The sequence below is a fragment of the Mesocricetus auratus genome, unplaced genomic scaffold (assembly GCF_017639785.1).
Source record: "Mesocricetus auratus isolate SY011 unplaced genomic scaffold, BCM_Maur_2.0 Super-Scaffold_15014, whole genome shotgun sequence".
Lineage (NCBI taxonomy): Eukaryota > Metazoa > Chordata > Mammalia > Rodentia > Cricetidae > Mesocricetus > Mesocricetus auratus.
In genome coordinates this window covers 2,420,083-2,444,442 of record NW_024429186.1, presented here as the reverse complement: position 1 = coordinate 2,444,442, position 24,360 = coordinate 2,420,083, and the positions used below count along the sequence as shown (strand labels likewise).

General features: G+C 51.1%; 1 protein-coding gene across 1 annotated transcript in view; it reads left to right on the top strand.

Moving 5' to 3' along the window:
* Ptprn2 (protein tyrosine phosphatase receptor type N2) overlaps window positions 1-24,360 on the top strand; it is a 653,364-nt gene that overhangs the window by 612,394 nt on the left and 16,610 nt on the right. The window contains 4 exon segments of the mRNA XM_040742316.1: window positions 11,228-11,347; window positions 12,188-12,354; window positions 17,432-17,485; window positions 19,199-19,263. Of these exon segments, the coding sequence (XP_040598250.1) occupies window positions 11,228-11,347; window positions 12,188-12,354; window positions 17,432-17,485; window positions 19,199-19,263 (406 nt within the window).

Below are 24,360 nucleotides of genomic sequence, written 5' to 3'. Positions count from 1 at the left end.
CTTAGGCATCACGACCATTTGCAGCCTCTGTCTCCGGTTCCGTGACCTCATGGGCTTCCCCCCTTCCTGTTCAGATTCCTCTCCTGCAACAAACCCCAAGCAATGGCCTGGCGTCCTGACCACTGTGACTTCATCTTAACTTGAATTCCTGATCCCCCTGCCTCCACCTCCCCAATGCTGGAATTACGGGCCATGTATCACCATACCTGGCACAGAAGCCGTTTCCAAGGGGGTCTGGCTGGACTCAAGGGCACCATCTATCCTCCAAGAGTCTCTGAACAGCTCACCGTCTGCAACCTCACATACTGCTGCCTACTTCTGCGTCCATGCTGTATGCACAGTGCATGCTTGATAAATTGCGCTGTTTGGGGAAAATGATGAAAAGACTAATCTGGATGTCTGCAGGACAGGCACAAGGGTTTTTTGTTTTGTTTTGTAATGTTTTAAATATTTTCATTCTGCGGCCAGTCAGGTCCATACGTGAGGAGCCCACAGCAGAGAGGGTGGACCACTGACTGCTGCCTGAGAGCTGAGAAGCCTCGTGTTAACCCTTTTCCCACAAACTTCCTTCTCAGGAGACAGCATAAGGGTTCAGCAATGGAGTCTTCTCGAAGGGTTGACCACGTTTGAGATAAGACAGACTTTAGACTTGTAGCGACTGCCCCCCTGTAGTATCAGTGTTTGGGAGGCTGAGGAAGGAAGATGGCAATCAAGGCCAGCCTGGGCTGCAAAACCAAAATGAGAAAAATTACATATCTCATTTATGTATTATTTATTTATTTATTTATTTATGGTTTTCTGAGACAGGGTCTCTTTGTGTAACCTTGACTGTCCTGGAACTCACTTTGTAGACCAGGCTGGCCTCAGACTCAGAGATCTGCCTGCCTCCGCCTGCTGAGCGATGATGGGACTAAAGGCGTGCACCGCCACCACCACCGCCCAGCATGAAAAGTAAAAAGCATTTTAAAGGGAAAACACCCAGCTTGTGAAGTGGGTCCGTTTGGTGGCGAGCAGGAAATAACCAGGTTTTCTCTCTCACACGTTGCTCCGTGTTGCTCACACCGTGTCTGGAGTTCCGTGTCTGCTTCTGGGACCCATATAGTTCAGACAGCTGAGGAACAGAACTAGAGCCTACCAGGGAATTCATGGGAGCATCCAGCATGGCAAAGAGCTCCGAAGCCACAGAAGGACAGGGAAACTACCCAGGAGAAGGACAGGAGAGGGGTCGCTAGCAGTCATGAGGTGTCACAACATCACTGCTGATGCCTGGAGGAGTACTGCAGGTGGCCTGCCGGTCTATCTAATGTGGGACTCTGCTCCTTCGCTTGGAAGGGCTGTTCACGCACCGGTGGATTTTTAAAGTCTTGAGTGCTCGTTTGGACTTGTGAGGTTTTGCTGTTTTATTGAGGCCTTCTGAAATAATCGCTGCGACAGCATCATTCCTCGTGTCCCTGCCTGGGATACTCACAGGTTCCCTCAGTGGTATGTGCCAACAGCTCCTTCGAGAGGGTAGATATCTGAAAAGGAGGGAAAGACAGGACCAGCTGTCCTGTGTGCTTTGAAGACTGTGCCTGGGACATACGGTTCCCAAGATCTTTCTCTAGAAGCTTCAGTGTGCAAGGTGCCTTCTGCTTACCCGCTGGGTCGTGTGGAGTGGAAGGGGGTTTCACATGTCAGGGGCAAGAGCGACGGAGGAAAGTAACATTCAATGTTCCGTCTCTCGTGTGTGAGACCCTTCACAGGCACCTGGTCTCATTTGACCACCTAACTACCCTATGGGGATGTACACAAGCCTCATGAAACATTGCCTGGGACACCAAGAGTGGTCATCGTCACATTTAGGAAGCAGAGCCATAGGTTCCCACATTCCTGGGGAGAGAAGACTCATTGTTGAGTGGGGACGGTGCTTTAGCTTGGGTGGGTGGGAAATTATGGAGACAGTTGGTAGGGGATGACTGCCCAACAGCACAGATGAGTGTCTTGCCTCTGAGCCGAGCACTGAGAAACGGTAAATTGTACATTACGCACACCTCACTATAGTTTGCAGCCATATTTCGTGAGTCTGGTTCTATCAAGGAGAAGCAGAGGCTCTGAAGCCATGCAGGACCTGTCACAAGCTTGCTAGGACAGATCCCGTTCTGAATCCAGATCCAGGTGACTCCTACGTATGTTTTTTTTAAACCATGTTTCTTGCAAGTGCAAAGTTCCCAGGGGTGGGACAGATGTTCTTGGTGAACACCTCTCCAAGAAAAAAAGGGAAACACAGAGGTCTTAACCATGCTGACTTCTGGCATCAGAAGTTTCAGAGACGGTAATTAGTTCCATTGCACAGGCAGGGAGAGGCACATTCTTCACGTGTTTAAGAGAAGCTGAAGGATGTAGAGGATGTGGGTCTCCACAAATACGGAGCAGCCCTGCCGGGCAGGGTGTCCCCACACCTACTGGATGACCACAATGGTATAGGATGGAATACATGGACAGAGACCCCCCATACACGCTCACTAGAGAAATGAGAAAGGCTGTAGATAGACCATCCATGCAAGTATCCAGCCAGTTCTCACCGCCGACCACTGGCGTCTGGTGCACCTTGCGGTTGTCCTCCTCGGCCCACCCTGAGTGCCTGTCTCTGAAGGCTACAGTTATAAGACAAACCTGAGCAAAGAACCACGACGGAGGAAAAGGGGTGGCAGGGCGTCTTCGTGCGTGTGCAGGTGAACTGGAAACCTAGGGATTGCAGGGGTGTGGCAGAGTCCCGACCCCCCGAGCGTATATGACGCCCACAGCCCAGGCTGGCGTTTGCTGCCTGGCCATCGGCCTCAGCACCACCTTCATAATGTGCCAGGCTACACCTTGTTGTGCCCAATGCCACCAAGAGTCAAACCTTCAGTCTTCCAGACGCAATCCCGGCATACCTCAGCGATGGTCCCTTGCCAGCTAATTCAAAACATTTCAGCCTCTGGGTGTTAAGAGGGACGGTCTCTCAGATGACGCCATGCAGATTCATCCCAATGGCACAACACCTCCAGGACCTGTGCACATATAAGTTTTGTCCTCATCCAGCATTAGTCTTGAGCTGAGCTTTGGATAGGGTCACTTATGCGGCATGATTCCAGGAGGGCTTCTGTCCCCAGGACCCTTTAGCTCCAGATACTCATGGCAAAGCAGTCACGGTTACCTATCCTTGTCTACTCTTGGTTGTTGGTGATGAGAGGGACCCTTTGATTGGGCGGGCTCGGTGTTGAGACTGGGTGGAGGAAGTGAGCACAGGAACTACACAGAGCAGTCACTGAAGAGTGCATTATCTGAGGGCCGCAAACAGAGACAGAAATGAGGACAGTTGAGTGGGGAAAACTTACCTTTCCAGGACTTCGAATTTCAAGTGTTCCGTTTCCTGGAATTTGAATGCACATATTCACAACCTTGTAAATGTGAAAAAAAAAGGCAAAACAGCAGCAGCAGCAACAACAAAAAACTCTCTGCAGATTTCCTAGTCTAAATCTGGGCTTCGTCTAGGAGATGTGTCTATATGATCATGGTCGGTGGTGACCATTACAGTAAGAAATGACACAGCCATTCCCTGTGCCATGCAAACATTTAATTGGGCTTGGGAAAAATAGATACAGTTACTGAGTTGGTTTTTTTTAAACGTATGTTTATGAGCACAGTTTATCTTCATTTTTGTTTGTTTTGAGATTTTTTGCTGTGAGATATATATGTGTGTGTGTGTGTGTGTGTGTGTGTGTGTGTGTGTGTGTGTGTGTTTGGGTTTGATCCCCTGCAAGATCTATTTAAGGGAGAAAAGATTTAGATTTATTTGGCTAAATTCCAGACTGTAGTCCCAGAGCAGGAAGACACAGCGAGAGAGGGGAACTTCGGAGAACTGGTCACATTACTCCCTTAAGAGCAAAGAGCAGCGAGTGCACACACACACACACACACACACACACACACACACACGGGCCAGCGCTCAGCTCCCAACCCGCGAAGCGGCTCCTCCCACATGCGGTGTGGTTCTTACCACCACCAGTAACTTGATTAGGAAATTTCCTGGAGAGATGGCTCAGAGGTTAAGAGCACTGACTGCTCTTCCAGAGGTCCTGAGTTCAAGTCCCAGCACTGACATGATGGCTCACAACCATCTGTAATGAGACCTGGCACCCTCTTCTGACGTGCAGGCAGAACAGTGTGTATATAATAAATAAATCTTTAAAAAAAAGAAAAGAAAATAAATTTCCCTCGCAGATGTGCCCGCCATGCCAGCCTAATCTGGACGGTTCCTCACTGAGAGCCTCCCCTTTCCCAGCTGATTCTCCTCACAGGGTGTCAAGGCGACAATCGAAACTAAGCAACACAGAGCTGAAAATGTCCTGGGCGGTTTTTATGGTGTAGTGACCATTCCCTTTTCAGCCCCCTTCTCCTCCTACTCCCTCCTCTTCTCCCTTCCCCCTTCTCTTCCTCTCCTCCTTCCCCTTCCCCACGTCCTCCCTGTCCTCTGCCTTCCCTCTTTATCTCCCCATGTCTCCTCCTGGAGTTTCAAACCTGGATCAGGTGTACGGAATGTCAGGCCCTAACTTTAGAAAAAAAGGGAGGGGAGGGAGATAAAAGAGAGGGTGGCACCCATCATAACCCCCCAATTCAGGGAAATAAAGGAGAGGGTGGGGGCATTGAACGCCCCCAAATGCATTCACTTGGAACTGGGCTGCAGGCTGGAGACACGGGATTCCAAGTGCCCCCCCTCCAAGGGGGAACTTCATACATGTGTCAAACGGCTGGCAATCAATCCGCCAAAACATGGTTGCATAAAATAGAATGAACTTGGAGTTTGTGAGAACTTCTGTGTTACAGGACCCCCACCCCATGATTGAGTGGTCACCCTCAGCCTCAGAAAAATGTGCCTGAGGAGCAAGCAGGCGGTCGGTCACCTGTCTGCCCAAGGGATCTCTTGGGTGGTTTCCATAGAGTACCATGTTTCTTATTTTTATGCATTCTCTTTTCCTTGCACCAAACGTTACCAGGGGAAACAAGCAACAGATAGAGGACTCCCACCCCTCCATCCATCAAACTGCAGCCCTGTGGCTGGTGGTCCCGGGGTCTGCTCACAGCCACAGAGCAATCCCTTCCGTGTGCCGCTTTGGATCAGCGTTTCTCCTGTTTCTCCCTTTTGGGTCACCTCCATGTATCAGTTCTAAGTGGGTAGATAGCACACTAATGTATCTGTTGAAACAGAAGAGGGCAGAGGGATGGCAAGATGGGTCACTGGATAATGGTGCCCGCTGCCAGGACTGACAACCTGAGTTCAGCCCCAGCTGAGAACCGACTTCTACAAGTTGTCCTTGGACATCCATGAATGTGCTGCGGCACTTGCATGCATGCACGCACACACACACACACACACACACACACACACACACACACGTCCCATAAATAAATGTAATTAAACAAGCTTAAGACTACGTCAGAGCTGGATATGGTGGCACATGCCTATAATCTCAGCACCCAGGACACTGAGGCAGGGGGACTGTGACTTTTAGGCCAGCCTGGGACTGAGAGAACACGAGTAGGGTATGAGGCCATCCTGAGCAGGATGTCACAGACATTCCCTCGTTGACATGCTCAGCCCCGGGAGTCATCGGTGTTCTTGGACTTCTACAGCTGGCCCCTCATCATTCACTCAGCATCTCCCGGCTGGGCTCAGCCTGTGAGAAGTTATTCACGGCAGACATGATTTGCAGAGTCTGGAGAGAAAAAAAAAACCTGTCTTCCAGTACAGATAGCTTCAGCATGCATGCAAGCATGCCTAGCTTAAAAAAACAAAAACCCAGTATCCGTGCATCCAAGTAGGCCCTGGGAGGACTCCCAAAGACCTTTGATAGCGATGGCTTGAAGTTATCTCCTTTTACATAAACACAGTGCCCTCTTTGTTTTCTGAAAACAGTTAAAGTGCTCACTGGAGGCAAACCTCTGCTGTCAGTATTTTGACTATTTTTTTAAAAAAAGATTTATTATTTTATCTGCATGAGTGTCTGCCTGTGTGCATGTATGTGCGTGTCAAGCGCCTGCAGAGGCCAGCAGATCCCCTGAAACAGAGTCGCAGATGGTTGTGTGGGTGTTAGGCACCGAATCTGGGTCCTCTGGGAGAGCAGCAAGTGCTGCTCTTAACCTCTGAGCCATCTCTCCACCCCCACAATGGTCCTTAAAAAAAGACATTGTTTTTAATTAAGCATGGACTGCAGTAAGGTTGAAATGGCAAAAACAAGGCTCCGTAAGGAGATGACAGCCTAGGGTATGAGGATGGTAACTCCAAGGCAGGATGAAAGTGTCCCTCACAAGCCATCTGGGTAGAGGGAGTAGTTTTCTACCCAACAGACCAGGGGTGCTTTCTAGAGAAACGGTCTGATTCCTCCTTTACTTGGATCTCGGGGGGCTTTGGCAGAGTGGTTTTTGTTTTATTGTGTTTCTTCCGTTGTGCGTGTTTAAGGCCCACGCAAGCGGTTCGGTTGACTAGTGAAATGAGGTGAATTAACACGCCCATTTACTCAGTTCCCATTTTTGGGTCGGGACCTCTCTCCCCAGGACCCAGAACACAGCATGCTATGACGGCCTCTCGGCACCCCATGCGGCACCCAAGTAACCAACATCCCTTCTCACGCACGCACACACTCAACTCCAGGGCTGTCCTGCCCGACACGCTTGCGTGTGGCCCTTTAGAGTCACGTGCTGGTGGGGTTGTGGGAGCTTGCTCTTCTCTGCCAGCCCTGTTTCTCTGTCATTCCCGCCCCCCACCCCATGCTGCCATGTTTTCCAGGGCGTCCCGTGAGTTTAGCCGCTCAACTGCCGAGTGGCTGCCACTCCAAGTCTCTGCCACTGTGAGCTGAATATGGATTTTCCAACCTGCTTGTCTCATCTCCTCTGGATCTGTCCCCAGAGTCAGAAGGGTTCCGTTTCAGGGTGCTGAGGAACTCATGCCACGGTTTTCGTAATAGACCTGCAGCTTGGCATCCCGCCCCCGGCCCCCCGCACACACATGGCGGCAAAAGCCCCTCTTCTTTCCCTCACCAGCGCTCGCAATCTCATCCGTTCGATGACGGCCATCAAACGGAGTTCGGCAGCATCTTTCGGTTGCGTGCGCAACTGTACGTGCAGGTTGCTCGCACCTGTGTGCAAGGCAATGCATGGGCACCTGCACGCATGGCAGCTTGAGGCCAACACCAAGAGCCCTCCTCTGTCTCTTTATCCCCGCCTTACTTTTTGAGACAGGGTCTTTCCTTGAACCTGGAACTTACCAGTTCAGCTAAACCACCTAGTCAACGAGTTCCAGGCATCCATCCGCCTTGCCCCTGCCCTCCTAACAGTGGGTTTACAGACGTGTGCCAGCATGCCCTGCTCTTATGTGAGCGCTGGAAGCGAGCTCAGGTCCTCATTGTTTGCCCAGCAGGCACTTTGCCGAGCCATCTAACCAGCGCTCCTTGTGTGTATGTGTTGTTGGGTTTTTTTTTGGTGCACGTTGTCCTGACAGCCTGTGACATTAAGCACCTCCCGCTTGCACATCTTCTTAGAGAAGATGTCCACTCAGACCCTTGGCCCATTTTCAGTTGGGCCGATTTTCATTTGCTAGTTAAACGTGCAATAACTCAAAATGACTTTCGAGGAGACACGGTGTTTGCTTTCATCCGTTTCAGTCCCCTGAGTGAAATCGGAACAGGGCCGACATTTTTCTTTCCAGCATTTGTGTGCAGTTTTGACGGCAGGGGGTGATATTCCTACGTGGGCGCTCCTTTGCTCGCCCTCCCAGGACAAAGAAGCACAAACTGATTGGATTAAGATACCTAAAACACCCTCCCACAGTTCTAGAGGCCAGGAAGTTGGGTACCAACACATGGGCAGGGCTGTGATCTCCGAGGCTTGGGCAAAGTCTTCTGTTTGTGACTCCAGAGGGCTCTTGGCATCCTTTGACTTGTAGCTGTATCTGTCCAGCCCCATTCATTTTCCTGTGTCTGTCTGTATCTGGCACTATCTGCTCCTCCCTTTCTGTAAGGGTGTTGTTATCCTGGGAGATTAGGATGAGCTCTCCCCGGGCAGGGTTTCAACAGGGGTCCTGTCTCCAAACAGGGTTTCAGGCACAAGGGATCAGGACTCTGGTGAGATTTTTGAGAAGGACACAGTCCAATGGATAATGAAGAGCAATAGAGTTTTACCAAATGGGTTTTCATGTCAGTAAACTCATTCAGTTGGACTAAATAACAGCCAAAGAATGCACTTAATGTTGAATAGATAAACGGTCTAAATTACTCCCTTTGACCTTTTCTATGTGTTTGTTTCTGAGCAACCATAAAGAAGACCCCTCTGTAAGGTAGCTGGACTGAGTGTCAATGGGCGTTTCTGGCCCATGTCACCTCTGGGTGGATCAGGACCCTGGCCTCACAAGACTGGCATCAGGTTTAATGGGTTTAACTCCTACCAAGTTCCACTGGATGACGTTTGTCTGTGGCACAGAAAGAAGTCATAAACCCCGACGCCCAGATATGCAGGACAATGGAGCTCAAATCATCCTATGCCTTCAAGACAGGTTACAAGCAGAGACACTGCACCTGGGACATGTGCCCAGAGATGGTGCCACCTCAAACTCTCGCCTGAACCCTGGACCACAGCCCACAGCCTGAAGTCTGCACCAGAGACCCAGTACCAAAGGTTCCCTCCTAATCCACCCGAGCAGATTGGCTTCAACCCGCCGATGGAAGAAGACCTGCTTGCTCACTCCCTGGCAAGTGTGATGCCGCCAGTCATTGGCGGGAGTGCAGACACCCGACTTAACCAAAGCACCCTGCCTGTGATGGGAATCCCCTGCCTCACTGGAGGTCTCCACCCAAGTGCCTCCCATGTAGGGGGGAGGCTGATTAGTGTGTTGGAAAGATGCGGAGGTCATAAAATATTATATTCTCTGGCGTTCAGACAAAAGTACAAGAACTACGAGGAATTACATTGATTTATGGTTTTAGAGAAGCCTGCCAAGACGAAGAAATAGAGAGAAACTAAAACTGACTCTATCCCCACCCAAGGGAGCTGAATTAAAATCTTTTACCATATTCCAGGGTTGCACCTGGCAGGCAATGTTGATGAAGACCAAAGCTGGGGGGCAGACTTGTGAGGGCCCTTAACTGGTTTCCTGCCCGGAGAAGGGACTCAAGGAAATTTGAAATCAGTGCCCAGTTAGGCTCCAATCTATCTGATTTAGTAAATTCCCTCTTTGCCTTCATGTACACTGACCTAAAAAGTATTATCCCCCGGGGTGCCTTTGAGATTGTTTGTTTAAATTAAGTTTCATTTGGATTTAATCTTAACCAAATCTTCAGAGAGCCAGGCAGGGGCCCTGGAAGGAAGCGTTGTGTGTGTGTGTGTGTGTGTGTGGTGTGTGTGCAGACCAATCAGAGCACCCCCGTAGAACCTGGAGGACCACTCTGCAAATGAAGGACCTGGTATTATTGCGTCTGCGAGGCGCGCGCGCGCGCACACACACACACACACACACACACACACACACACAGCAGTGCAGGCAGAGTACTAGATGGTGGTTTATGGTCTACATCATTGTACTTTTATTACACTCATAAAATCTGTGTTTCTCCTCATTTTTGTAATGGCTTTCAACGAGCGCCTCCACTTTCCGAAGGCACAGTAATTCGCTCCGCCATGGGAAAGCCCTGGTTTCGGCAGAGCAGGTCGGCCGAGCTTGCCGTGTGGAAACAGGCTCAGAATTTTCATCTCGCCGGACTGGGTCACCAAGGCAGAAAGAAGTGTGCGGGCTCAAGTGCGATTCATACTTATTTGCGGGCTTGTTTTTTTCCCCCGTAAATACTTCAGGAGGTTCCATTAAATTCCAATATAAACGATACACAGTGAGACGCCTTAAGAGTATTGACCGTTTCGGTCCCGAGGGAACGTAAATCGATGTGGAAGGAGAAAAAAACATTGCACATACGTCTGACTTTTTAAGATGTAATTTAATGGAGGGATTTAATAACATGAATGAAAGCATTTTCTGTGTGAGATGCGGGCGTCCCTTAAATAATAAGGCCTCAATCGGATTTTTACATCTGCACTTAAAAGGAGGGAAAGCTCCCCTGGATACCAATTTTACACCTGTAGATAGTTCTGCGACATTTGTTCAGAGCATGGGCAAGGAAATCGGAGCCTTCCTCGCTCTGAGCTTACTGTGCTGTGCTGACAAAAGTCTGCCCCAGCCATGCCTGGGTAACTCACCCATAAAGGTTCACACCTCAAAGTGATAGCTTGTGTTGGCAAATGTGGTGGCGGGGTGCTTTTCTCAATGACAAACAAGCACTTGTGTGTTTGTTGTGGCTGGGAGCAATTTTATGTGGCTCCTGTAAATTATCGACTGAGTTCTGGGGTCATTGTCATCTGCATGGTGTCAGCAGTGTAATTGGAGTTCTTAATCGGTCTGAACAATAAAAACCCTTTGGAGCCAGCCAGATACAGAGGAAAATGCTGAGATCAGAGAGAAGGAGGAGCAAGCCAAAGCCACCTTTACCTCATTAGCTTCCCAGAGGAAAGGAGAGCGAGTTCCTGGCCCCCGGCTTGTACCCTTTCCCCGTGGAGCCTTCTCACTTCCTGCCTTTGCTCAGCCATCTCATTTCCTGTTTCCACACAGCCATCTCACTTCCTGTCTGTCTGTACAAGACCTCCTGACCTCTATGGTTAGCTAGTGGCCAGCTCCATCCTCTGATCTCCACACGAGCTTTATTCGTGCAAGCAAGATAATCACCCCATCACGGTGTCTGGGAGCAGGCTCTGTGCAGGAGGGCAGCTTCCTAGTAACCATGTGAGCAAACCGCCTGTGTCCACTCGGAGCCTGGTTTTGTGTTATGTTCTAGAAAGTTTCCTTTGTAGGCAAAAAGTTGTCGGGCATGGTGACACAGGCCTTTAACCCCAGCGCTCAGGAGGCAGAGGCAGGCGGATCTCTGTGAGTTAAAGGCCAGCCTGGTCTACAGAGTGAGTTCCAGTCCAGCCAAGGCCACAGCTTGGTTGAGAATGAAACTCACTGAGCATTTTTTTGTTTTTGCTTTTGTTTTTTAATATCTCATGGAACCTGTAGAACACGGGGCTAGTGTATTCAGAGGCGTGAAGCAGCCGCAGGATCCAAGGAGAGAAATGAGTTCACCCAGGAGTGGGGTGGCTGTGGATGGTCTCTGAGGGTCTGTGTCATCTGTAGATGGTGTGGGAGAGTGGCTGTGCAGTCATCGTCATGCTGACACCCCTCACGGAGAACGGCGTCCGGCAGTGCCACCACTACTGGCCTGATGAAGGCTCCAACCTCTACCACGTCTATGAGGTACTGGGGACTCGGCGCCTACTCAGGGACCTGGGCAAGAAGTGCAAGTGTTTCTCACCCCCGTCATCAGCCCAACCAAGCTGCTCTGTGGGGCCAGGACATCCCCAGGGTGGATTGCTCGCACATTCGACTTCAGAGGGGTCTAGATGCTGCGCAGCCGACAGAGACCCAATGCCCTACGTGGCCACATGGTTGGGGATAAACTCGGGAGCGAATGCAGGGACTCCATATCACAACCGTATATCCCTAAAGGCTGGTGTGAGGAGAGCAATGCCCGCCCTGCAAAGGCGGCCCAGGTCCGGATAACAAGCATCCATTTTCACAGAGAACACTGCCCGTGTCCGAGTAGCTGGTGGGATTTCTTGCCTGAGCCATGGGGGTCTATAGTATTTGCCCTTCTTGCAAGGGATATATTTCTCTTGCTGGGTTTCCTACACATGCTTGAATAAAAGCAATTACTGGGGTGTTCAAGCTAGGACTAGAACAGCTTCTCTGGCTGTTTGCTCGTTAAAATCAGAGGCAAACGGCTCACACGGGTGGGGGGGGCGCAAGTTAGAGGCTTGACAGGAGCCCTAACAGAATATGGCTAGCAAGCCATAGGCTTTAACTTGGTGGTGGGCAGGGGTGTGTGTGTGGGGGGGGGAGATAGGTCCCTCCTCTCACTGTCTGTTGAGTCTCAAGTCCTCTGATGTATACCAGACACCGGGGTTAAAACAGAATGAAGAGGGGAGCCTGGCGCAAACCAAACCCCCCCCATCTGTCTCCTCGCCCTCTCTCCCCAAACACACCAATGTGTTGGTAGTCTTGGGCTCACACGCTTTGCTGTCCTGTCCCCGCCAGGTCAATCTAGTGTCCGAGCACATCTGGTGCCAGGACTTCCTGGTGAGGAGCTTCTACCTGAAGAACCTGCAGACCAACGAGACCCGCACGGTGACCCAGTTCCACTTCCTGAGTTGGTATGACCAGGGAGTCCCTTCCTCCACGAGGTCGCTCCTGGATTTCCGAAGGTAAAACAAAGAGCAGGCTGGCAAGCCATTGCGAGTGGAGCGAGCACGGACAGCCCGAGGGCACGCGGGTTGGGCCAGGTTTCTGGGTTTATTATTATTGTTATTAAGATGCTATATCTGCAACATAACAACTGGGCAGGAAGAGGAAGGGAGAGAGGGAAGGGTATAGCTAGCGCCAGCATTCAGCGTGAGCCAGTTTCTGTCACTCGTGGTGTTAAATGTGTGGGGGGGGGCGGCAGGCATCGTAGAACTCTGGACGTGTGGTCACAATTCAGTAGCATTCCGTAGCCCACCCGAGATCTATAGTCCGAAAAGTCTTGGTAGTCAAGCCAGATTTGGCTACTTGTCCGCCCGTCAGGCTAAGGAAATCTCTTCAGGCAAAGGCCAGATTCTAGAATGGATAGCCTTGACTAAAAAAAGCCCAAATGCGGTTGGTTAGCGCACGAATGTGTTTTGTGTTTGGTACAGTTCTGAAACCGGCAGTCTTTTTAATGTACTTTATTTTTTTGTTTGTTGTTTGTTGCCCTAGTCAGCCAGCCAGCCACAAAAAAAAAAAAAAAAGGAACTGTCTCATTTGCAAAGTGTCTTTATTGAGCGGTTGAGATGAATGCTAGGCTTTTAGGGGCTTCCTTAAAGGAAGATACTGACAATGTGAAAAAGAAGTAAAATGTGAGGTAGGCATGCATGCTGCTGTTCGCACACCACGCGCTGGTGAGAGCTCAGTGCCACACACAGCGGCCAAGAGTCCTCCGCTGCTGCCTCTCCACGTCACTGCCGTGTCCGTATTATCCCACTTGTAGCTGACTGGAAGCCCCACCCACCCAGAAAGTTCTCAGACAGGGAACCAGAGAACTAGGGCACCGTGTCTGTCACCAGATGATGGGACACACGAGTTCTCCCTGCAGGAAGGCTAAAAGGAGTATTGAAAGTGGCACCAAGATCGACCTGCATTGCTCGAACTTGTACGTTACAGATGCATAAGCTGATCATGAAACCCCTTTGAAAAAAACTGGGGGTGGGTGGAGAGAGAGACAGGGTTTCCCTGCTTAGTCCCCGCCTCCTCTGGAATGACGTTAGCGAGGCCGGCCTCCCACTCACAGAGATCTGCCTGCCTCTGAGGTCCAAGTGCTGGGAATAAAAGTTCTTCACCTGGATCATGCTTAGGAAAGAAATTCCGTGAGTGAACGAGTTTGAGGAAAGACAGGGATTTGATATCAAGGCCAGCGGCTCCTGCCCAGTTGTCACCTCCCCTGGAGGTACGTTCAGAACCTGAGAGCTCCTTTCTCCCTGCCCTAGTTGCCTAGATACTAGGTAGACCCTTCCCAGGATACACAGAGAATCTTAGGATGCACAGAGAATCTCTTGCTCATGGACTTGCAAAGTGGATGCGGCCATGCAGAGGTGGCTGTCCTTCTCGCTGCCCTCTCCAAGCTCATCCAAGGGGTTTGCGCATATATGTGTACGGGCCCCATGCCTGTATTCATATATGGGTTGGAACCTACCCACACCCAGCCCTCGGGGATTTATGACACATCCTGGAGAAATCGGGATCCCCCAGGTCTCCCCCAGCTAGCTCCAGAGTCTGGTGAGACTCGATCCAAGGTGTGCCTGTGACACTATAAAGAAAGTAGCCTGTCAACTCCAGTGAGGTAGGAAACTTTAGCTGATGTCAGTCTGGTCAGGACCCAGTAGCCCAGACGAGGTTCCCTTCACACCATCCTGGAGAATTGGCAGGAATGATCACCCACACCGCCTCCCCCTCCTTAGAAATGAGTTGCCCTTGCCAGCAGCTGGAGGGGTAGGAAACCACCCTTGTGAACCCCACCTTGTTCAGGGGAGGGGAGTTCTAGTCTGGGAACAATAGCCTCGCCTTGTCAGCAGGCTTGGGGTGTGCTTCAGGCTGCACCCACCGATGTGTAATTAACTGTTTCTGGAGCCCAGGGGCACACATTTACACTTTAAAGAGAAACTGCTAAGAGATAATTAGAGTCACATGTGAGGGCTTGTCTCTACAAACCTCTCTCCTCTCCTGCCTCCTCTCTCTCTCTCTCTCTCTCTCTCTCTCTCTCTCTCTCTCTCTCTCTCTCTCTCTCTCTCCACTCCCCTTCTCCCTCCCTCCCTCCCTCCCTACTCCACTGTGTTCCATTCACCCACTAATGCTACTCGCTGTCAAAAATAAAAAAATAAAAAACCGACAAACCCTTACTTTGCCAGCTACTTAGCGGTGGCCAGTGTCATTTTTGTGATGTTGCAGCTAGTAATATGAGCCCAGTTGCATAGTCACAAAAGTGATCATTGGAAACTGTGACTGCTTCAGGGACACGGGGCCCCTCTCTGAGCCTCTAACGACCTGACTTTGCTTGCTGACCGTTTGCATGGCGACTCCTTCTCACTCAATGACCTGAGGGTTGGTTTGTATTGCTAACGGTTCCTTCTCCGGGGGAAATCCTCCTGCCAAAGCCCATGTAGTGGTGGTATCCATGTCCGCTCAGTGTTGGAGGACCCTCGCTTTATTGACGACCTGTCTAAGACCAAAATGAGACAACCGTGCCTTGCTCATCTTCACGAATAACCAGCACCCTGCATCCCAGGTCCTCGGATGAACACATTGGCTCCATGTGTAGACTTTTCTTTTCTTTACTTTTTTTTTTTTTTTTTTGCTTTCACTTTTCTATTTGTGGTATTTCACGCTGTAATAACCCATGGTTCTTCGTTAATAAAGTTCCAAGCTGCACCGCCACAGCCACAAGTTATTTCCACCGTGTCTCCTACCTGGCCACCCCCCACCAGGGGGGTTGAGTGTAAATATGGTACAGGGCGGGTCTGGCGTGGGTGTGACCACTACAGTGAGATCTCTCCAAGGGCCTCCTGAGGCAGCCAATCGGAAGCAGGCATCCCTTAAGCATCCTGTAGCCTAAAGGTGCCCCGCCCCCTGGATTGGAGATCGCTCTGAGTGGTGGCCACTTAGCCTGGGTCACACTCTTACCAGAGTGGGTGCCGAGCAGTTAGTGGTGCTCCTGCTGAGCAGTTAACCATGCTCCCCTTACAGATTCCTTGCCCGGTTTCTCAATGCGCATCTTCTATGCTAGGTCTCATCAGGAAAGCAGAGCAGAGTTTACCTGATGACTAGCGGTCTTGCGGGGCAAGGCGGATGCTTGCCCAACCCACAGTAGCCAAGCATGCAGTGACCCGGGGCTAGCAGGGGGTTCGTCTGCACAGGGAGGAAAGCCATCTCAGTAGCGGGCCTGCCAGGCCAGGGCTCCATCACAGCCACACCACAGCCCACGTGCACAGGTTCTACCGAGGCCAGCAGCTCCGTGGCTCTGACTTTAACAGCCCCTTGTGTCAGGAGGGAACCTGGCAGGGAACAGGGGACTTCAGCCAGAAAGGCTACTGGGTCTGCTTCCAGTTATTCTCCGAGGACCAAGCCTTTCCCGGGCATCCTGGTCTGTGGGCGCTGCTGTTGCTCAGGGAGTTTGCTTCTTAACTTTTGACCTCTTTCCGAGAACTCACAGTACCTGGCCACGAAAGTCTCCCTCAGAAAGGGCCAGGAGAGAGCTTACTTGTTTTAATCCCCCTCCCCTTGGTTCTGAGCACGCCCCCTCTTCGGAGCCTCGGCGGGTGGTCCTGAGACTGAAAGATACAACGGCAGGTCTTTGCAGATTAGAGAGAGAGCAGCCACAGATGAAGGGCAGCCAAAACAGAGCTTTGAACGCGACCTGTCTGTAGGGGGGCGGGCGCATCTTATCCAGGCTGCCCTGCAGTTCCCATCCCCTGGTCCCCTTATGGTTGGGGGGGGGAGGCATTCAGACTTCTATCAGAAGTACCTAAGTCTAGTAACACTGCAGTAGAAGTCGAAAAATAGGAGAAAGAAAAAAGAAAAAAAAAAGGCTTCTGCTATCGCGCTGCCTGACACTGAATTATCAACTCAGTCAGTGCACGGGGCCCCGCCCCCTATCTACTCTGTGCAGGGAGCCATAGGACGCAGGCCGCCGCCCCGCCCCGCCCACTCCCCTCACCAGGCCTCTCTGCCTGTGAGCTTGCAGCCAGGGCTGATTGATTTCCGCCCTCCCCTCGCGATCACAGTGCATTGGAGGCAAAGAAACGCGCCAATATTCTGGCCCAAGGGGGAAACGTTTCTTTTTCTGTATTGTCTTTTTTTCCCCCCTCTTCCTTCATTTGAGTCTCACTGCAGGGGGTCACACAGCACATTCTAGAACGCACCCTTGTCACACTTACCCCACCCCGACCCCTTCCAGAAAACTGTCTTTACTTTCCTCGATAAGAATATTTTGCTGGCAACTTCCCGTGTGCCTTGGACACTTATTTAGTTGTTCCACTGAGTTAAAAACAAGTAACTCTTGGAGTCTGCACGGTGAATTGAAACCAGCCCCGTGGATGAGATATGGTTTGGTCAACAACACCTTAAACACCTCACTGTTAATTGCTCATAAGTGCTGTTTGAAACTTGTGCGGTGGAGTTATTTAAAAAAAACACTCCGATGTAGATTGTAGAAAATCAGAAAAAAAATTCCTGGGGTGTTTGTCATAATTTGCATACCCTCACCTCAAGTTAATGGATCAGATAGGATCTTTAGGATGCTGTGTTTAGATAAAAAAATATTATATTTCAGTATGATGAGCAGAGAGACTACAGGAGATTCTAGCATATGGTACAAAACTGGGAGTTTCCCAACAGGAGTCTAGTCCCAGGAGCCACACTTAGGGGCACACATGGGGATGGGGCAGGGAGAGGGCCTGAGGGGGTGAGGTCAGGAGGCACCTAGCTCCTGCACCTGTGGCCAAAGCCTGGAGTTCACCCTTGCAAGGGGAGGAAGAGTACCCACCATGCACTTGCAAGATGTGTTCCTAAAGCTCATTTACCAAGTTGCCATTGGAAATGGGGGGGGATCATCGGGTTAGATATGTAAATTCTTGCTCTCTGTGTCCCAACAAGCTATTGCAAAAAAAAAAAAAAGATTATACAGATGCACGGACTTTATTCTGGGGCTTTGTTTGTGGTTTGGATGACAGAACCTCAGCACACCACCCTAACCTCCATCTCTTTTTATTTCAGAAAAGTAAACAAGTGCTACAGAGGCCGCTCTTGTCCCATAATTGTTCACTGCAGGCAAGTATAACTTTTAACGTGGGTTAAGATTTGTTGTTTCAAGACGACGGTGCGGGCTGAGCTTTCTGACTGCCTGGCGAATGTATATAGCTGTCTCTCTAAGGAAAACCGTAGGCACAAGCTTGAGGAAGCTGTGGGTCTTTGCCACTGCACATGGACTACAGGGTGCCGTGGCCTGTCTCCTGTTTCTAATGCCCACACACAACTGCCTTATCCCCCCACAAACCCTCATGGTGCCACGAAAACTTGGGACCCCAGGTGTCGAGCACACACACTTATCCTAATCCCAAGGTGGAAAATGCCTGGAGGTACATTGGGAACAGTCTGTAAAGACAGGGATAGCCACCACCACCGCTCCTGCTCTCCCTGTCTGAGCCTTTGCAAAACTTCAGTGAGAATTCAGACCGTATTCGGCCCAAAGGTTCTGTCTCTACTGGACTCCGTGCTCAACCGGCCGTGGTGAAAAATGTCACACTCTCCGTTTTCCTGGAACTGTCTCTGCCCGGAACGAAAACAAGATCTGACCCTAAAAGTCAAGCACCAAGTGCGTGTGCATGCGTGTGCATGTGTGCGTGCGTGCGTGTGTGCGTGAACATCTGTGCAATGCCTTTGAGCAGGGAGCGAACATCGCCTGTGGTTTTGTGTCCCATAATGTAGAACACGGCATCTTTCACCTGCAAATGTACTGAGATAAGCTATAGTCTGTTGGAAGACTTTTGTAACATGTCTTTAAAATGTCCTGAAACTGTACCACACACAGAAGCGAGCCACATTTGGGCTCAAGGATGTCAACAGCGGTCCCTTGTCAGGGCACCGAGGATCCCAAATGGCAAAAGCAAGGACTCTCTGTCTGAAAGTGTTGCCTGGGGTCCCCTGGGAGCCAAGGTGCCTACCCTCCCCTTCAAGTCGCAGCTGGTTTTGCTCGAAGTCCACACGTGAAGCATCCTGCATTTGTGAGAGCAAGCCCAGCTGGATGAAAAAGTGTGTCAAGAACTCACAATTGACACAGTGATGGCATCTACGTTGAGGGAGGAGATGATCTCACGAGTGGCCCTTGTGACAGATGATGTTCGGCCACTCTCCCCACAGAAAAGGGGTTCTCCTGTCTTTTCTACTTGCTACTGGAGAGACAGGATTCAGAGCTCTGTTTTCGCAGCTCTGGTCCTGGTGTTACAGCTGGTGGGGTGGGAGAGACACGACCAGAGGATGCCTTTGGAAGGTTGCGATCAAGTAATGAATGAAGGTACACTTCTTCCCCCACCCCCATGCCTGAGGGAGGGTGCCTCGGAAAGGACAGGACAACCACTTGAGAGGCGTGGAATGACCAACCTGCCCTTGCAACCAGCTGCCCTATCCTGCTCCACCTGGCCCCCTGCTGGCTTGGAGTCCCGGGATGCTACCAGCAGAAGTCAAAAGACCATGTAATACCCGCAAGCTTCTGAGAAAATCAACCTCGCCTCTGGATAAAGGATGGGAGGGGGAGAAACAGCGCTCAGAGAGAGGACCATTCCTAGAGAGAAGAGAGCCAGCACCCAGAGAACGATCGAGGCCCCTCCCGGCCCCTCTTTCTTTTCCTGCGCTGAGTGTGTGTCTCTCCCCTTTGCCCTCCCTCTCCCCACTTGAGAATGAGGAAAGACCTGGCTGATGGCTTTGCCAAGCCCGCGCTCACACCCAGGGCAGGCAGCCTTTCACTCTCTCTCCTTCTGTTGACAGTGACGGCGCGGGCAGGAGTGGAACCTACGTCCTGATTGACATGGTTCTCAATAAGATGGCCAAAGGTGAGAGGATGGGATGGTGTTGCTATAGCAACAGTGGGGGGGGGAGGAAGCGCTGTTCACAGGAGGCCTTGGGGGGAAAAAAAGAAATTAGCCCTATTTTTGTCCCTTTCCCGAGTCGAGTCGTGTGGAGGCTGTCGGCAGCAAGTGTATTTTGAGGTTTGCCCTTGTACTTTTGGTGGTACTGGTGCCCGTAGTGGGGTCTTCAGTAAGGACCTGTCCCATGCAGCTTGATGCTGGTGCGAGGAGGGCCAGAGGGCAGCCTTGGACCTCCAAGTATTGCTGCACGTCAAGACAGCCTTGGAGTACCTTGTGTAACCTTCTGCTGCTGTTAACTGGTTTTTGCAAGATGTGGTTCGGTTGCCTGACTCCTTCAGTCACAAACAGGTCAGCATGCAGACTTTGTACAGAGGAGTGTGTGTGTGTGTGTGTGTGTGTGTGTGTGTGTGCCACCGTAACAGATCCTGATGGTAGAGATGGGTTCTTGTGCATTTCACAAGACAGCTGGCATTCCTGACTCTGTTTTCCTCTGGCAAGAAGAAAAAGGAAATGTAGGGAAGGGGAAAGGAGAGAGGAGAGAGAGAGAGAGAGAGAGAGAGAGAGAGAGAGAGAGAGAGAGAGAGAGAGAGAGAGAGAGAGAGAGGCAGAGGGAGGAGGAAAAGAGGAAACAGGGAAGAGGGAAAGGGAAACAGAGGAGGGGAAACAGGGAGGAAGGGGAAGAGGAAGGAGGGGAAGGGGAAGAGGAAGGAAGGGAAGGGGAAGAGAAAGAAGGGGAAGAGAAAGAAGGGATGTCAGAAGGGCAGAAGGAAAAGGGAAGAGGGGGAGACTATGAAGTGATGAAGCAGGGTTCACACAGGCCCCCAAGCATGGGGAGAGTGACCTGAACTCATAGCCAGGGGCTTTGGAGCTAGTGCCAAGCACTTCAGACACCCCGAGGCTCCAGGCTTCTTCCACTGGCCCTGGGGCCAATGGCTCTGTTCTCTGGGCTGCCAAATGTTGGCTTAAGCCCCGCCCCAGCACCACCATGCCTGCTTAGCAACACACAGAAAGCACAGGGATGCCCCATCACCGTTTTCAGTGATGTTGCTGGGCAGGGGCGCATAGCACAACCTTAGCATTTTTCTTCAGTCTTCTTACCCGTTAATGCTGCCCCGACTGATCTTAAACATGTTTTTCCTAGCAAACACGCAGTTGTCGGGCGCAGGTAGCAATCAGTGGGACTCAAACTTCTTCCCTGATTGCCCATGCTCAACTTGCTCTCATGAATGTAATGTTTTCCTTTTGTTACGCCAAAATTCCTCGGAGTGATAGATTATTTTAGCTGGATGTTTTCTTTCATGGGTGCTTTTTCGAACAGTGTGCTATAAAAAGAAAGGAAGGAAAGAAGGAAGGAAGGAAGGAAGGAAGGATGAAAGAAGAAAGGAAGAGAAAGAGGAAGGAAGGAAGGAAGGAAGGAAAGAAAGAAAGAAAGAAAGAAAGAAAGAAAGAAAGAAAGAAAGAAAGAAAGAAAGAAAGCAAGCAAGCTCCCTGGCAAGCATTTATCTCGTGTGAAAAGACTCAACAGAGGAGGGCCAGTGCTAAAGGTGCCAGCCAGGGTTGAGCCCTAGTGGAGGCCACTGGGTTGGTGTAATCCGGCAGGCACAGGGTCTTTAGTGACTCTCCATTCACTCACCTCCTAGAGAAATGAAATGAGAGAGGCCAGTCAGTCGGTTGGGCCCAGGGGGTGGGTTAACTGTCGTCCAGGGGCCCAGGCCTGCCATTCGCCACATTCGCCATCTCCGTTCTACCATGTAATGTCAGATTCCATTTAAAGTGTGGGCTTGGTGCTCACAATGCAAGCCCATCCATGTGGAACTGGTCAGAGCCAGCAGGCTCCCTGCTCTCTGGGATCCATCACCATCTTTCCAATCCTGACCTGTTCCCCCCTCCCCCGCGGAGGTGGGGGGCAGCTGCAGTGTGAAATACCCTGACCTGGGTCCCGGCTGGGGTCTCCATAGAGATCAAAGGGCAGGCAGCCCCTCACACCGAGGTGGGCCTTTCCCAGGCCACCGCCCCAAGAGGCCTTTGGGGTTTTGTCCTGGGCGGCTGGGGTGCCTTTGTCTGGCCTGAGAAGCTGGAGGCCCACGTTGCCAACCCAGTGTTCGTCAAATGATCAGAAGCCCAAAGACCTGGACACGCAGCCTTTCTCCCCACCCCTCACCCCTACCCCCGGTCCCCTTTCTTAAAAGAAATGAATTGCAGGAACAGCAAAGAAAGCCTTTGCAAAGCTGGTCTGTGCAACCGCGCGCGCAGGCGCGCGCACGCTGTCCTCAAAGTCCTCCGCCCTGCCCGCCCAGCTGCAACTGGGAGCAGCTCTCATTCAGGAAGCCTTTCAGGGATTAAGGCCCTGGGGCCGAAGAACACAAGGGCTGGAAGAATGGAGCTGGAATAATTTAGAATCTTTCTGCGCTGTCTGGGTTGTTAGCAAGCAGACAATGATGCACTTGGAGATCAGAGTCAATGAAACCCTCCCGCCCTGGAAACGACCTGGCAGCACATAGGTAGTGGGGTTTGGAGATCGCCATCTGTGTGATGTCACAGCGAATGAGTCTTTGACTCTGAAGAGGTGGCGTGGCCTCTTCTACCTAAGGGTCTGCTTCTCACCTGGCCAGGTGTGAATTACCAGCCCTGCTGTCTTCTAAACTTATGCTTTCTAAGTGTCAGCCCTCCCACGCATCTGCTTACCCCCCCCCCCCCCCGCTGCTGCTTCTTTCCTTATGATGTTTGAAAGGTATGGAGAGTGACCCAGGCTTCCCTGGCTGAGTCACCCCGGCAGGGCAGCAGCAGCTCTGTGACATTAAGGATCACTCAGGCAAGGACAACACAGAAATAGCCCATGACTGCAAGGTTTCATCAATATTCCCCAGGAGTTGGGGAGAGGGGAGGGTCTCTTGGCCTCCAGATGAGGCACACATCTGCTTTTAATAGAGGCTGGCAGCCAGGTCTCCCTGTGCTGTGGCCCCACTAGGGGCATAGAGCAGGGCAGGTGCTTCTGGTTGGTCACCTACCAGCCAAGAACTGTACCTTCCAGTGTGACTCCCTGGCTTTCAACCCCTGCACCACCAGTACGTATTAGAATAGACTCAGGATAGTTTACACTCACGCAGCACAAATTCTTTTATTTTTTAACACTTTTTATTATATATTTAAATTAGAAACAAGCTTGCTTCCCATGTCAGTCCCAGCTCCCTCTCCCTCCCCTCCACGCCCACTCTCCCCAACCCCCTCAACCCCCACTCCATTCCCCAGGGAGAGTAAGGCCCTCCATGGGGGATCTCTAGAGTCCATCATTTCATTCTGGGGAGGGCACAAGCCCTCCCCCAAGTGTCCAGGTTGAGAGACCATCCCTCACTGTGGAATGGGCACCCAAAGTCCATTTGTGTGCAAGGGATAAATACTAATCTACTACCCAAAGCCCCACATGGATTGCCTAGGTCTCCTCACTGACACCCACATTCAGGGGGCCTGGATCAGTCCCATGCTGGCCACTCAGCCATCAGTCTGGGGTCCAAGATCTCCCCCTTGTTCAGGTCAGCTGTTTCTCTGGGTTTCACCAGCCCAGTCTTGACCCCTTTGCTCATCACTCCTCCCTCTCTGTCACTGGGTTCCAGGAGTTCAGTTTGGTGTTCAGCTGTGGGTGTCTGACTCTGCTTCTGTCTGTCACTGGATGGAGGTTTTAGGATGGTATATAAGATAATCGTCAAAATCATTAGCAGGGAGGGTCATTTAAGGTGGTCTCTCCACTACTGCTTAGCTTGCCAGTTGGTGTCATCCTTGTAGATCCCTGAGATCTCACTAGTGCCAGATCTCCCCTCAAACCTAAAATGACTCCCTCTATTATGGTATCTCTCATCCTGCTCTCCTCTATTCTTCCCCCAACTCAACCTTCCTGCTCCCTCATGTCCTCCTCTCCCCTCCTCTTCTCCCCCTCTCTTTATCCCTGGCTCCCTCTCCCCTTCCCCCCATGCTCCCAATCTGCTCAGGAGATCTTGCCTCATTCCACCTTCTCTGGGGTACCATGAGATCTCTTAGGGTCCTTCCTGTTTCCCAGACTCTCTGGCAGTGGGACTGTAGGCTGGCACTCCCTTGATTCATGTCTAAAATCCATATATGAGTGAGTACATACCATGCTTGTCTTTTTGTGACTGGGTTACCTCACCCAGAATGGTTTCTTCTAGTGCCATCCAATTTGCCTGCAAATTTCAAGATTCCATTGCCCCCCCCTGCTGAGTAGCACTCCATTGTGTAAATGTACCACATTTTCTCTATCCACTCTTCAGTTGAGGGGCATCTAGGTTGCTTCCAGTTTCTGGCTATTACAAACAGTGCATGCAGGGAAAATTCTTGATTGACACCTGGGTTGGCCCCGTGGCTGAGCTCGTCCGAATCCTTGCTGCAGTCAACACCGACGTGCGCGCGCCGTCTGTGGCATGTCGACCCGGAGGACTTTGTGTACCCACTAAGAGGGGTTAAAGACGTATTGCGTTGTTATGTTTTGGAGGAACTCCCCCCCCCACGATGACCCTGACCATCAGTGGGGACTGACTGGCTTGCATTCTCATTTGGGGTGCCTATGGGTTTCTCCCGTGCCCAGCTGTTTGCCAGTATTTGCAGTTACTTATTTTCTTAATGACCGCCATTCTGTCTGTTATTTTTCTATTCAGGGTGTTAGCCCTCCCCCCCCCCGGGGGGTTCGTGAAGCCATCTCATTGTGGTTTTGACAACCACAATATTGCGGGACACGGAGGTTCAGTCCTTTGTCCGTGGGTGAGTTGGAGCTGCTTGTTCTCCTGTAGGGGGCTCTTTCTGTAGCCGGAACGTTACTTTGTATCAGATGCGCGCCTGGCACTTTGTCATCTCCCACTTAGTTTTTGCTGCACGGGAGTAGCTGATGCTGCTGAGTTATCTTTTTGAAAAGATCCCTCCCCAAAAACCTTCCCTTGTGTTGCTGTGTGCTCTCGGCGTCAGATCCAAGCTCACAGAGAGTCCTCATTTTTCCTCTAAGAGAAGTTTTAAGTCTCAGTACCAGGCCTGCCTTGGGAGCCAAGGTTGATCACTACC